A 13,091-nucleotide genomic window follows, 5' to 3' on the forward strand; every position below is an offset into this window, starting at 1 on the left:
CAAGACCAGCATAGGAAATCTGCATGGGAAAGTTAGAGTCCTGTGTTGCTTAGACAAGTCCTGGTTTAAGCCTCCCTTCCACTTGGTTCCCTCCGCTTGGTTCATAGCCTGGGACATATCTATTCCTGGGACTTGATAGAGCTATGGGACTGTTTGTAGTAAACTTCTAAATGTCCAAGTTCCTTAAGAAACCTGGTCACCAAAAAAACCCATACCACTTATTTTATTAATGTGTTTTTCTTACTTAAAAAAGGCAAATTAACATAAAATGCATTCTGGACATTTCAAAGATCTGTGCAGACCTTGGGTCTGAGGCTTTTTGCCTTAAGCAGCCCATTTGGGGGAATAATTAGGATCTTCAGTCCCACGGATGCCTGGTGCCCATACGTGTTTACCATTCCTCCTTGTAACTCACTTTCCTCTTTCCCAACAGCAGTCATAGAAAACGAGGCACAGCTTAAATAATTTAAAGCAGGAGAAGTGTATTTAAAGTCCTTGGAGGGCACATGTAGTAGGATTCACTGGTGTTGAATGTTGTCCAGTGCCAAGTGGTATTAGAAGTCAGGCATATCCCAGATGGCCACACAGGTCATTGCTGTCTCTATGGTAGCAGGCAGACCTTAGTGAGAAAACAGAGAGTATGTTACTGAGAGCCCTACTGGCCCTACACGGAACAGTATGGTTGAGCTAGGGTTTCATGTGTCTTCCCAGCAAGGCCCTGAATTTCTCCTCCATACTCTCCCTTGATTACTGGTTTGCCCAGGATTGGATTTGTTTTATTCATGTTTTGGGGTGGTTCACTCAGAGAAAGCCCCAGAAGGGATTTGCTTAAGTCTGTTCTCTTGAGTTAAATACATGGTTAGGTCCTGTCATTTTTTCCCTAAAGAATGGAATATGAAATATGAGGCAAATTTTCTTTTAACAAATGCCCTTTTCTTGGTAGTATTTTAATTAAGCAGAGTTGTTCTTTTGGGCTTTTAGATTACAACTTGATTTCATGCCAATTTTTTTTTTTAACTTGGTACATTTTAACCTTTCCCTTCAGGAACATGAGCAACTCAAATAGAATACACAGAAGCATGTTAATGGGTCCACATAATACATATGTACACTAATGGAAGGAGACTTATAATGTGGAACACATCTGCCTTGCTGGAGGTTTCAGTCTGCGGCAAGTTCATGCTTGGCTCGCTGAGACGGAATGGCAACAATGGAACGTTGGGATAAAAGTTTATACCAAGCTTTACTGTGGTGGCAGGTCAGGCACTGGAATTTCGTCCACCTCTGGGGCAATCTGCTTGCTGCAAACAGGTCTCTGCCTCCGGGCCTCTCCTGCCCCGAAGTCTCAGTCTCTGTCCTTGGCGCTGCCATCACTCCAGCCCCTGCTCTCTTGCAGCCACCCAGCCCCAGAGCACTGGGTGGAGCTCCTTCTATAGAGTCAGTAGTAACTCATTGCTCACAGATGTGCAAGCATACGCCTGTGACCATTGTATATATACGCAGTGGGCAAGTATCTGTCAGGTGAGAATCCTGGCCATGGTAACTTCCATGTTCCCCACAATGCCTAATAACATTTTATTTAAATAAAAAGACTTAGAAATGGACTTTTCCCTCAAACTGAGTTTCAGACGTTATCTTTAGGAATCTGTTTTAATTACCACTTACCACCACCCAGAAGTGGTGATGTGTTTGATGTGAGCGGAGTACTGTGTGGCATTACTTGGCCATAGTCTCACTGAATTCAGTCAGTGGGCCCTGCTTTTTGTAAGAAATGGCTGAAAATCGTGTCTGTGGATTGGCGAATGGTAGGCTGGAGAATTATCAGGCACCCTGAGGCATGTCTAATGGCAAACACCTGCCAACATCAAGCTTCAGAACATTGATATTTCCAAAACGTGTCTTTGAGTTGACATCTCTTAATAAGAGTAGATACCAAAAGTAAATGATATCTTTATGGAAGCATGCTGCTTTCCTGTTTTATTAATATGCAAATTATTCCAGACTTAAAGTTACGAGGATGCTGAAGACCCTTTCTCTGTTACTTGAGGATTTTGATCAGGTTTTGTAAAGGGCCTTACTCCTAGCATTTCTGTGGGAGCAAACTAGATCAGACTAAATTCTAAAAAAGATAGTAAAGGATCCTCTACCCTCTTTCCTGAGGGTAATCGGCCTGTTTCTGTAAAAGTCTAATTTACCCTCAGCAAGTGGCCAAATTGGCCTTAATTGTGTCCTGATTATTTGCCTAAATAACTAATCTTTACTTCCAGTTCTCCAATCACTTGATATCTGTAGGAGACTTACTTCAGAGCAGCTGCCTTATTTACAAACATATTTTTAACCCTTTAGAACACTCTTGCATAGAAGAACATGTTGCGATATTACCCCCATTCCTGCATTCAGCATTTTTCTATGCGTTCTGCTTGAAGTCTTCACAAGAAAAATGTTCTGGTATTATACTACATTCACACAGCAATTACTGGTCTGCCTCAAAGCAGAATATTTGTTTGAAAACATGAAAGTGTCTCTGGCCAAAAAAAAAAGTTGGATACAAATCCATTTGGGCACTTTCAAAGTACCAAAAAAGAAACAAATTTCCCCTGAAAGAATGAAAAGCCTGTGTGAGAGAAAAATGGAATGGTAAGACTGCAAATGCCAGAGGGAGGAGGGCGTCCAGGTGTCCAGAGTTGGTAAGTCTGGATACATGTACACAGGGATCATGCTCAGGGGACTGAAATACCCTCTCTGCTGTTGTTCAGCAGCAGGTTCCTGCGCCATCTAAGTCTTCCCATGGAAAATCACTTTGTCGGATTCCTGTCAACCTTGAGTATTCCAAGTTATGGCGGAAGTTAGACATAAAGGAGTAGGAGAGAAAAGGATTTAGGGAGAGGAATTTAGAGGAAAAAGAAAATTTAGACAAGATCTTCTCAAATGTTTTACAATCAACCATAAGCAGGGAAATGAAATTCTGTCAGAGAACCAAATGTATCACTCGTTGCACCTGACCTCTAGCCTTCCACCCAAGTCAACGCTTACGCCCAACAGAGTGTTGGTGCCAGGACTCACGTGAGGCTACGTGCAGCGCCTACTTCAGGATGTCTGCCAACTTCTCCTCGTAGTACAGGAAGTTCTCCTGAATGTCCTCCCAGGGCTCAAAGGCCTTGGATTGGCCCTCCTCTTGCTCCACAAAATTCTGCCAGACGTATTCGAAGTCCTGGGGCTTCATGATGCGCAGCTTGCAGCCAGCCTCCTTCAGCTTCCGGATCGCTGCCCGGATCTCCGGCTCCTCCCACATGAAGAGGCGCCCCACCAGAATGAGCAGGCGCAGGTTCTTGGCGTTGCTGAGGGTTTTGACGATGCGGTCGGCGCAAGCCGCGCAGGGGCTGGAGGACACGTACCAGGTGACATTGTACCGCAGGGCCGAATCGAAGGCTGGCATGATGTTGTTGAAGAAGGCTTCCTCCGCATGGGCTGCGGCATGCTCATCCTCTAGGTATCCCCGGGTGGCCTGCACTTGGCCTCCCTTGCTCTGCGCTTCAACCACATAGCAGAGAAAGGTTTTGTTGCGCCCGGAGCTGTATTCCACATTCCGGAACTGAAACTTGAAGAAGTTGACAGGCAGCCGCTCCCTGTGGGTCAAAGAGACAAGGGGAGGGGAAGAAGAGAGAATGCTGAGTTCTCGTTTCCAGGACCAGCTGGAGTAGGTAGCTCTCCAAGATCAGTACCTCAGAGACACATTCACTCTTACTATCTGAACAGGCCTTTCCTACACTCACAGCAGTGACGAAAAGGCAGGACAAGAAGCCAAAAGGGTGCACCTGCAGGAGAGGATAGGATTTGGAGTGAGGTGTGCATTCTGCTCACCTTGTTAGGAAGGGTCTCCATACACTCCACATGCCTGCATTTCTGACTCAGTCTTTAACCTGGCTGTACATCAGAACCACCGACAGGACTCTACAAAAGTCAATGCCTGGGTCCCACCAAATCAATTAAATCAGAAAATCTGGAGGGCAGCCAGACATCAGCATTTCTGAAAAGCACTGCAGATCATTCTAATATGTGGCCAAGTTTGAAAGCAGTGTTCAAAGCATAGTTTTGCAAAGTAATAAGTGTGGATTATTTCTCATGACAGAGCAAGACAAAGATTCAGCAAACCATTGCATACGTTCCTCTCTCCTCCTTGTCACTCCTGTATATTGTATCTTAGCCATGCTCTCCTAGTGACTGTTTATCTCAAGTCTATCTTTTGCCCCAGGAGGGTTGTCACATTAATGTCCAAGAATTTTTATCTTTGAGGCCAGACTACCCAAGGGTACCTTGATATGATTTAGCTTGTATATAGTATTGAGTCATTTCAGAACCATAAAAGACTTGACCTCTGCCTGTATATGCTTATAATCTAGCAGCTCGATTCTAGCTAAGACAGCCGAGAACATAAGAAGACTAGTAGGTAGAGTGGGGGACATATGATGAAGGTTCTTGAAAGTTTAGCCTTAATTTAGGAGGCCATAGAGAATTGTTACAGATTCTTGAGTAAAAAAAAGACATAATAAAGGTGATGTCCACTGAAGATGACTATGGTAGCTTTAGGAAGAGAGAGTGAAACTGGGGAAAAGACTGGAATTAAGAAGGGCTGCTTGGTGTCCTAGGACAGCAGACTTGGTGATGAATATGTCCAGTGGCTTCAAGGGGAAGATGGGTAGTTAGGAAATGAAAGCAGCAGCAAAGGGACAGCTTTGGGGGAAAGTCTAGTAGTAATAAGGAGAGAAAAAAGGAGAGGGAACTAGAAAGGCCCTTAGAGCTGAAGATTGTTTTTATCCTTCATGTGTGTGTATGTGTGTTTCTGAAATAGGGAAGATCTGTGCAGGTTTGAAGGCCAAGAGGAATGAGGAGACTTTAACAGGAGAGATTGAAAATGTCAGGAGAGGAAGGGATGAGTAACAGCTGCAGAGGTTGAATGTTTTCTTTTCTAAAAATGCAGTCTCTGTGGTTGCACCACAAGATGTCTTATAGCAACCATTAACTCTGCTGTTGCTTCTCTATACACCTTTCCTGTTTCCAGAGAGGGATACTCAACCCCTGGGCTGCAGAGGAATCCCTGGTGTCCCAGGGCCTTGACTTCTTAGGGATAAGTAGCAAATGCCAAAGAGCTAAATAAACTGGAGCTACTTCTCTGCAGTACTCCCCTCCCCCATGATAAAATTTCCTCACCCAAGTTTCCATGTCTCTTGCTGTCAAGTTAAATTTCCACTGTGCAGATGGATGTGTTTGAGGACCTCGCCCCGGGATTCCTTCGGGTACTATACTTAGCTCTTTTAAGCTCCTGTCTCCAGTTGGATGTGTCTATTATTTACTTAGCATTTGGGAGAATGGATGGCCTGATGAGTCCTTCTCCTCTTTCAATCCCTGCTGGGAGTTCACCTACACTGTTTTTTCTCCAATTAAACTCACCCCACAAGACCACTCCTGAATTTTACTGGTTACAAAATGGTCCCTTCACTTCCTGGAGTGGCTTTCTTTCTCCCAAGAAACACAGAATTTACCTTTTTTGCTCTTCTAGGCCTTTTGCCAGACCCCTCTGTACCCTCAAGCCTAATCCAGAGCCACCGGAGTGATGGATTCTCAGCTAGAAGCCTAGGAAGAATTTATGACTGCGTGGCTGTCATGACTACAGGGCTTCTGCAATAGCTGTCTGTGTGGTCCCTCAGATTTCCTCCTAGAACCCCCAAAGCATTGCTCCAACTTTGCTAAGTACAATTGACTCTTGAACAATGAGGGGGCAAGGGTCACATACTCCCTGAACAGTTGAAAATCTACACATAACTTCTGCATTGCCCCAATCTTAACTACTAATAGCCCACTGTTGACTGGAAGCCTTACTGATGACATCAACAGTTGTTTAACACATATTTTGTATGTTACATACTGTATTCTTAGAATAAAGTAAGCTAGAGAAAATAATTTTTTTCAAGTTGTAAATCTCCAAGAATTTTTCTAACATACTTATTGAAAAAATCCACTTAGAAGTGGACCTGTGCAGTTCAAAACCATTGCTGTTCAAGGGTCCACTGTACAGCCCAGCTGAGAGTATAAATTTGGCCCAGCACGTAATTGCAAATTGGCTGAATGGCCTGAGATTACTGCTTCTCTCAGTCCCATTTAAGCTCTGACGTTCCTTACGCAAGAGGACAGGACCCAGAGAAACCTGAAACCTGAGGGATAGGAGGAAAGTTCTCCTCTCTATAAATACCGATTTCCAGCCTCCCGTTGCCAGCAGCCCCACTGTCTACTCCGCCCCTCAGGAGGGCCTTCTGTGTTAGGTGCTTCAGGAAGGGAAATGCTTTCAAAGGGCAAAGCAAAGGTCTTGGCTCCCCGTCTTTCCTATGGGCTTGCTCAGAAATTGAGCTTGCTTGACTTCTTAATGGGCTTCTTGGTCTTTTAGAAGTAGGGAGAAAATGGTCAGATGAGCTCTCTGGATTTCCCACAGACTGAAACAGCCACGTCCTGAAGGGAAGCCAGGAGAACAGAGGTGGTAGAAGTCTGAAATTTCTCCAAGAGTTAGACAACATGGCCGTCTTGGATGGTATTATGGAATCACAGAATAAGTCAAAACTATTATGTCTATGAGTGGAAGAAAGGACATAGTGCCACTAATTTAGATCATCGCAAGCATCTTTTTTTTCTTGTTGCATCATATGCCTGAGCACCATATTTACTTATATTAGAGCCCTTTACTGTCAACCCCAACAGATGTTTTACTGCTAAAGTGGTGTGTGTGTGTGTTTCTGTGGGTGGTCAGGAGAGATGCTGGTAGTAGATTTCTTCATCTGGGCTCTGTCACTTTCTTCAGGCACCTGAAACCTACAGCATTATCCCTGCCCCTCCCCCTGCCTCAGATCATGTTTCTTTAGGCACCACTTCCTCATACTTTCTGCAAACAAGGCCATTCACACCTCCTTTGCAGAGACCCAGGCTACTGGGCAATGAGTTCTCTGGGCAGGAAACCCAGAATCCTAACATCTAGAAAAGCAAATTCAGATGATCAGCTTGATGGAAGGAAAAGGAATGGGAGTAAATATAATACATATATATTTTTTTCTCACATTCATGTTTAAAAATATTTGCATTTCCGAAGCATAGATCTATACAGTGAAAGGAAGCAACTGGGAAGGCAGTAGAAGGCAGTCTGAGATTAAACATTCGCCCCAAAACAATCCATGGAGTGGAAAATCTACTCACAAGTAATTGATTGTTGACTTGTTTCAGCTTTCCTCTCTAGACCATTCATGACTTGCTCAAAAGAGGCAAAACTGCCTGTTTCAGTTTCTTTTTCCCTCTTTCAGACCACTATCAAAGCAGATGCTAAGGAGTGGGCGTAGTCTGAGGAGAAGGGAAGTAGAGAGTTCTAACAGCCTGACTTCCTAGGGCTGAGAGGGGTTTGAGGCTCTGCTTGCTCCTGATCTGTAGTTCTGGATGGGATTCTGCCCAAGGTGAGCCCTGAGCCCACCACCTTTTCAGAGAGACACCACCTTTGCACCTGAGCTTTGACCTTCCATGCTCCAACACCAACTGTCAATGGAGGCCAGTGTGGCCAGAGTCAGTGGCTGTGTTCTAGTCTTTACGGAACACATCTTTCCAGCATGCTCCAGAATCCAGGGCGAGGGGTGAAGGGCAATAACAGGGTGTTGCAGGCCCCTCACTCCTTACCTGTCCCTTCTCCTCTGAAGCCTGCCTCACCTCTCTCTTATCATGGGGCCAGAGTGAACTACAGGCAGCGAAAGAAGTGGTTGGAAGGGGAATCACTGTGTGCACCATTGATCTCTGTCCATAACAGCCCCTTTGATAGCAGGTTCAAACCATTGTATATGGTTTTATGGAAAATGTAACTAGAGACAAAAACAAACACACAGCAAGGGGGCCTGCTGGGCCGAGCACAGTCACTCATGGCTGGGATGGAGGATGAGAAGACATGCGATTCCTGTGGCCTAGAGCTTCCCTAAAGCACATTGAGTTTCAAGGCAGGCATGGCCTTTTCTCCTCAAGAAGCCCTCCATCCAATTAATTCCCTAGCCTAACACCTGGTAGAGAGCCTAGTACACATAGGTGCTCATTCATTAATTCATTCATTTAGTTCACAAATATTTATTCAGTACCTATCAGGGACTAGGTACTATTCTTGAGACTAGGGACAAAGCAGTTAAAAGGTAAAGCCCCTGTCTTTAGTGAGTTAAATTCTAGTGGGGAAAACAGGCAGGAAATCATTCAGTAAATATTTGTTGAGTGTAAAAAGATTCCTCTTTATGGCTTTTCTAGATGCAGCGTGGTGATTTGGAGTCAGACAGTCCTGGGTTCATGTCCTACTCCATCTACCAGCTTTGGGCAAATTGCTAATCCCTCTGAGGCTTAGTTTCCTTATCTGAAAGATAGGTCAGGCCACCCAGCCTCTCAGATTTTGGAGAATGGTCATGACATTCAAGAAATCAAACCTAATATTGATGGATGGTACCTTCTCTGGGTCTTCAATCTGACCCCTCAGAGTTCTATCTTAAGTCCTGTGAAGTCTGATCCCTTCTCTACTCTTCCTCTCGTTTCCGGAGGCTCTCTTTCAATGGTGAGCTGGTTTAACACCCAGCTCTCTGAAAGAACTTGTAAAAAATCACCTGATTTCTAATGTTTGCTGATTTCCATAAACACTCCCACTATTGAGATTTCAAGAAACCGACAGTTAAGTCACTAAGTGCACACCATCAACTCTCAGCCAATGTAAACTGGCTTCCACATACCACTGCAGCCTTAGACTTTTTTTTTCTAGCACTTTCCACCACGTTATTTTGTTAATGTCCTTAGGTCTGCTTTCTATCCTGAGTGCCCTGTTCAAGCCAGAATCAGGATAAGTGAGGCATCTTTCTCCTTATTCCTACCTTGTATTCCCTCCTCACCTCAGACTGTTTTGCAAAAGCCGCCAGCTCTTCTGATGGTTTTTGGCTCACATCTAAGGAGTGGAATGGACAGACCTATCTCCGGTGGGCATCCAGGCTCGGAGAGGAGCTGCAGGGCATCTGGGGAAGTAAGGAGGGGGAAGCCACTCCCCTCTCTTGTGCCCACACAGACAAAACTGCAACTCTGGGCTATTTTAAGCCATCTGTTTACCCAGCGGGGCCGAGGAGACAGATTTCTTCAGCTGTTACTTTGGCCAGGATGCACCCAGGGCTCCACCTCCCTCCTGAACTGCTCTCAGAGTGCCTAGAATACTGCCTTGCTGTGCGTCTTTTTCTGAGCCTCAGGTCAGGTCAGAGACACCCCTGAGTTCCACTGCCTCACAGATGGAAGATAGATGGAGAAAACCTGGGATCCAGAATGAGTAAGAGGCCAGTGGGAAAGACCCTTGGCTGGAGTCAGAAAGCCTGCCACTTACGGTTCTGCGGTCTTGGACAAGTCCCTCAACCTTGCTGACTCTCAGTCTCTCCACCTGTAGAACAGTAATCATCTGTCTCCCTCTCCTAACATTGTGCTGAGGGTTGAATGAGCTCATGCACGCAGAGGTATGCTGTGATTATAAAGCCCTGGACAAATGTAAATTACATCAGAGGATGTAATCCTTTCGGACCCACCATCCTGGAACCCAAAAGCATGTTCAACTCAACGCATATAGTCCAATTCTCTTCTTGACCTATCCTGCCCTGTGCTGGGGGCTTCACAACACTGCACTGAGAGGGTGTGTCTGTGCCTGTGTGTGACCAGGGCAGCATGCTGAGGTGTTAGAAAAAGGATCTCCTTCCATAGAGAGCCCACGAGGACTGGCCTGGCCTGTTGGCCCTAGGCTCTTCCTATGCCTACATTTGTGCTCCTCTGTTCCTTTAACCCTAGGATGAGGGTGATATTAGTTGGTTGGGCATGGGTGAAATGCAAGATCAGTGGTTCTTACCTGAACTTTCCCTCAGGAACTACCACCCATTTTTCCTCAGGTTCTCTCAGAAACTAGAAAATATCTGCACTGAAGGGAACTTTGGAATCAACTAGTGTAACTTACTTGTGTTATAAATGGAAACACCAAGGCCAGATCTGTAAAATCCCTCCAAACTTAAAAGGGCAAGTCCAAATTGCCAACCCAGGCTCATGCCCCTGAGAGCACTACGCCTCTATTCTGGAAATTTCTCTTAGCGTGGCCCCTATGCTGCCTGTGGGCATAGCTGGAGACTCCCGTGAAGGAAACTCAGGGCTCAGGGAGGAAATGTGGCCCCATGTATTCCCTTGTCTACTCTTTACTCTAGGAACTTAGCAGGGCCTCCCCTGAAGGACGGGACCGCGAAGAGGGGAGGAAGAGCACTTGGTTCTATTGGTGCTGGAGGTGGCACAGTCTGGACAAGACAGAGGGACCCTGTATGCAGCCCCCTTTTGGAGCCTTGAGACCCTTTGCTTCAGGTCCTGGTTCCTCCAGGCTGTGGCTGAGGTGGTGGGAGGTGGGATACCTCCTCTGGCCAGAAGCTCCTGGCCCTGCCCTGCATTATCTATATGGGGTAACTGCTCTGATTCCTGGGGGTGGATGCAGACAGCCCCATGGAAGACAGAAAAGATACAACCAGAAAAAAAAATGCTTCTCCCTCAGCCTTGGGGAAGGATAGATCTGTCTTCTTTGTCTTAGGGTCTTTGGTTCCAGAGAGAAGCTCTAGAGCAAGAGCGAGAGCCATACAGAAACCGAGGGAGAAGTGGAGGAGGAGGTACTGTGACTGACTGGGGCCATCGTTAATGTGCCAGCGGCATCCTTGTCCTCCCAGGCACCCTGGGACTTCAGTCTCAGCTTCCACCAAGAGAGGCAGGGGACGTCTCAATACTAGGAGGCCTGAGGTCCTTGCCTGCAAGGAGCTCCTCCTACCTCCACCTGATTAGCGAGCAGGTCCAAGGCGTCACCCTGGGAAACCAAGGGAGATTTGCCACTGTGTCCCCTGCAGCCCCTGCCGTGCCCACTTAAGTGTTCTCTCGGCTGCAGTATTGTGACCCTGGCTGCTATTCTTACCATCCTAAATTCCCCCAGCCTGCCCCTGCCCGCGCTTTTCTAGGAAGGGGGATCCCGGCCCACATCTGGGTCTCACCCTGTGACTATCTCAAAGGGCGGCAGTTCAATCAGCTCCTTCAGCTTCTCGGGGTCCTCCAGGTTTTCCAGATCCTCCCCATTCTGGGAAGCAGGCGCTGCGGCAGCGGCCTCCTCGTCCTTCTCGGCCATGGAGAGGTTGTAGCTCTGGAGCGGCTGAGAGGACAGATGGCGGTCTGGGACCAGGGCCTTGCGGCAGACTCGCAAGCAGCTGTCAGCAGCTGAATCTGCCTGGGGATGACGGGGACAGGCCGGACAGGACAGGCTTAGTGCTCTCAACCCCCTGGGCCACAGGCTTTATAACCCGAGGCCTCCTGCCCCTCCCCCAGGTCCTCTCCCTCTATCATTTTTTTTAATTGAGTGACAGCAAGTGCCAGGCTGGGGGAAATGGAAAATCTGGCCATTAGTATCCCCTATTTATCAGTAGGCCAAGACAGGAAGTTGGCAGGTGGGATGGCTTGGCCTGCTCTCTCTCCCCCTGCAGGCTCACCATATATTCATATTCTCTCCTTTTTCCTTCTCCTCCCTCACCATAGATCCTTCTCTTTGTTTCCCATCCAACTTTTCCAGTGCCACTGGGGGACTGTAGAAGGGCCTCGTGCTGTGCATCTTGACATTTAGGAAAGAAAAGCTCTCTCAGAGGTTGAAGCAGGATGAGGCATATATTGAATGGGGTGGTTGCAAAGAGACCCCGACCATTTGGAAAGAGGGATTGGGTTCAGGAAAGAAGGGTCCTGAGATGGGGTGGGATAAGAACTGCCAATTTGGAGAGCACTGGGTTGTTACTCAGAGGGATAGGGTGCTGATTTGCCTATTACAGACCCATAATGCAACGTCAAATTGACCAGGGCCTCCAGTATTAACAATAGTGCCATTTACTAATCTTTTTGAAATAAGTCTAGGCCATGAGTTTAATGGTTTATATGTGAAATTGAGCTTATTGCTCTCAACAGCCCTGGGAGGGAATATGTACCATCTCATGTTACATATGGGAAAACTGAGCCTCTCAGAAGGGTTAAGGGCTTTGACTATGGTCATACAGCCCATGAGTAGCAGAGCCAGGATTAAAACCAAGGCCTTTCTACTGCAGAGACCAAACATTCAACCTCTATGTGCTGCCTCTCAGTCAGTCCTTTATTTATTTAACAAATATTTATTAAGCACCTACTTACGCACATGCTGGTTCAGGTACTGGGAAATGGCAAAGAACAAAACACATGAAAACCTCTGCCTCACAGAGCTTGAGAGGTTGGACAGCAGACAAGATGAGTAATACATATGTGTGGTCTATTTGTTGGTGCTAAATGCTAAGAAAAGGCAGGGAAGTGGGACAGAAGTGTCAAGAGGTCAGGTCACATCTTTATAGGGTGGCCAGGAAGGACTTTAAGAAGGAGACAACTGAGAAAGGCTCAGAAGGTTGTGAGGGAAATAATTATATGGATAGCTAATGGGAAAGTGTTCCAAAGAGGGGGAGAGCAGGTATAAAGGTCCTGAGGTGGGAGCATTCCTGGTGTGTTTGAGGCACAAGCAAGGATTCCTGTGTGACTGGAGAGTCCTAGGAGATGAGGCCAGAGAGATAAACATGGGCTAAATAACAACCCTTATAGGCTGTTATAAGGACCTTCGCCTTTTCTCTAGTGAGATGGGAAGCCATTGTCTGAACAGAGGCGGTACATGGTCTGACACAGTTTTACAGGCCCACCAGGCTGCTTGGTTGAGAAGAGACCAGAGATGGGAAAGATCAGAAGCAGAAGGACCAGTTATAAACCTAGTGAAAGTCATGAGAGAAGATCCCTAAGCTGAAACAGCATCAGAAGATGGATAGGTGATTTCTGCAGTCTGCAGCATGGATGGTTAGCAGGGACCACAGGTTGTATCTGGGGCAGTTTCAAATGCTCTAGGATATTCTCAGGGCAACAGATGGGTGGGGTCAGGGTCACCTAGAGGTTGAAAATGAGCAGCCTAATGACACTGGGGAACTGGTCTCAACACAGCTCCAAACGAG

At 46.5% G+C, this 13,091-nt stretch overlaps 1 protein-coding gene across 1 annotated transcript; it reads right to left on the reverse strand.

The window, feature by feature from the left end:
• Positions 1-462: 462 nt before the first annotated feature.
• Positions 463-11,369, reverse strand: APOBEC2 (apolipoprotein B mRNA editing enzyme catalytic subunit 2). Its single transcript, XM_017653107.3, has 3 exons — positions 11,088-11,369; positions 3,064-3,626; positions 463-619 (listed from the first exon to the last, which is right to left on the reverse strand). Exons 1-2 carry the CDS (start codon positions 11,216-11,218, stop codon positions 3,083-3,085), a joined length of 675 nt encoding a protein of 224 aa, XP_017508596.2. The 5' UTR covers positions 11,219-11,369; the 3' UTR covers positions 463-619; positions 3,064-3,082.
• Positions 11,370-13,091: the final 1,722 nt, after the last annotated feature.

Source organism: Manis javanica, chromosome 16, assembly GCF_040802235.1.
Source record: "Manis javanica isolate MJ-LG chromosome 16, MJ_LKY, whole genome shotgun sequence".
Taxonomy (NCBI): domain Eukaryota; kingdom Metazoa; phylum Chordata; class Mammalia; order Pholidota; family Manidae; genus Manis; species Manis javanica.

Bases quoted from the DNA above. Each gene is read 5' to 3' on its own strand.
- APOBEC2 (XM_017653107.3), bottom strand. From the start codon at position 11,218: ATGGCCGAGAAGGACGAGGAGGCCGCTGCCGCAGCGCCTGCTTCCCAG. The intron at 3,627-11,087 runs GTGAGACCCAGA...TTTGACCCACAG, and splicing joins CCCTTTGAGATAGTCACAGG to GGAGCGGCTGCCTGTCAACT.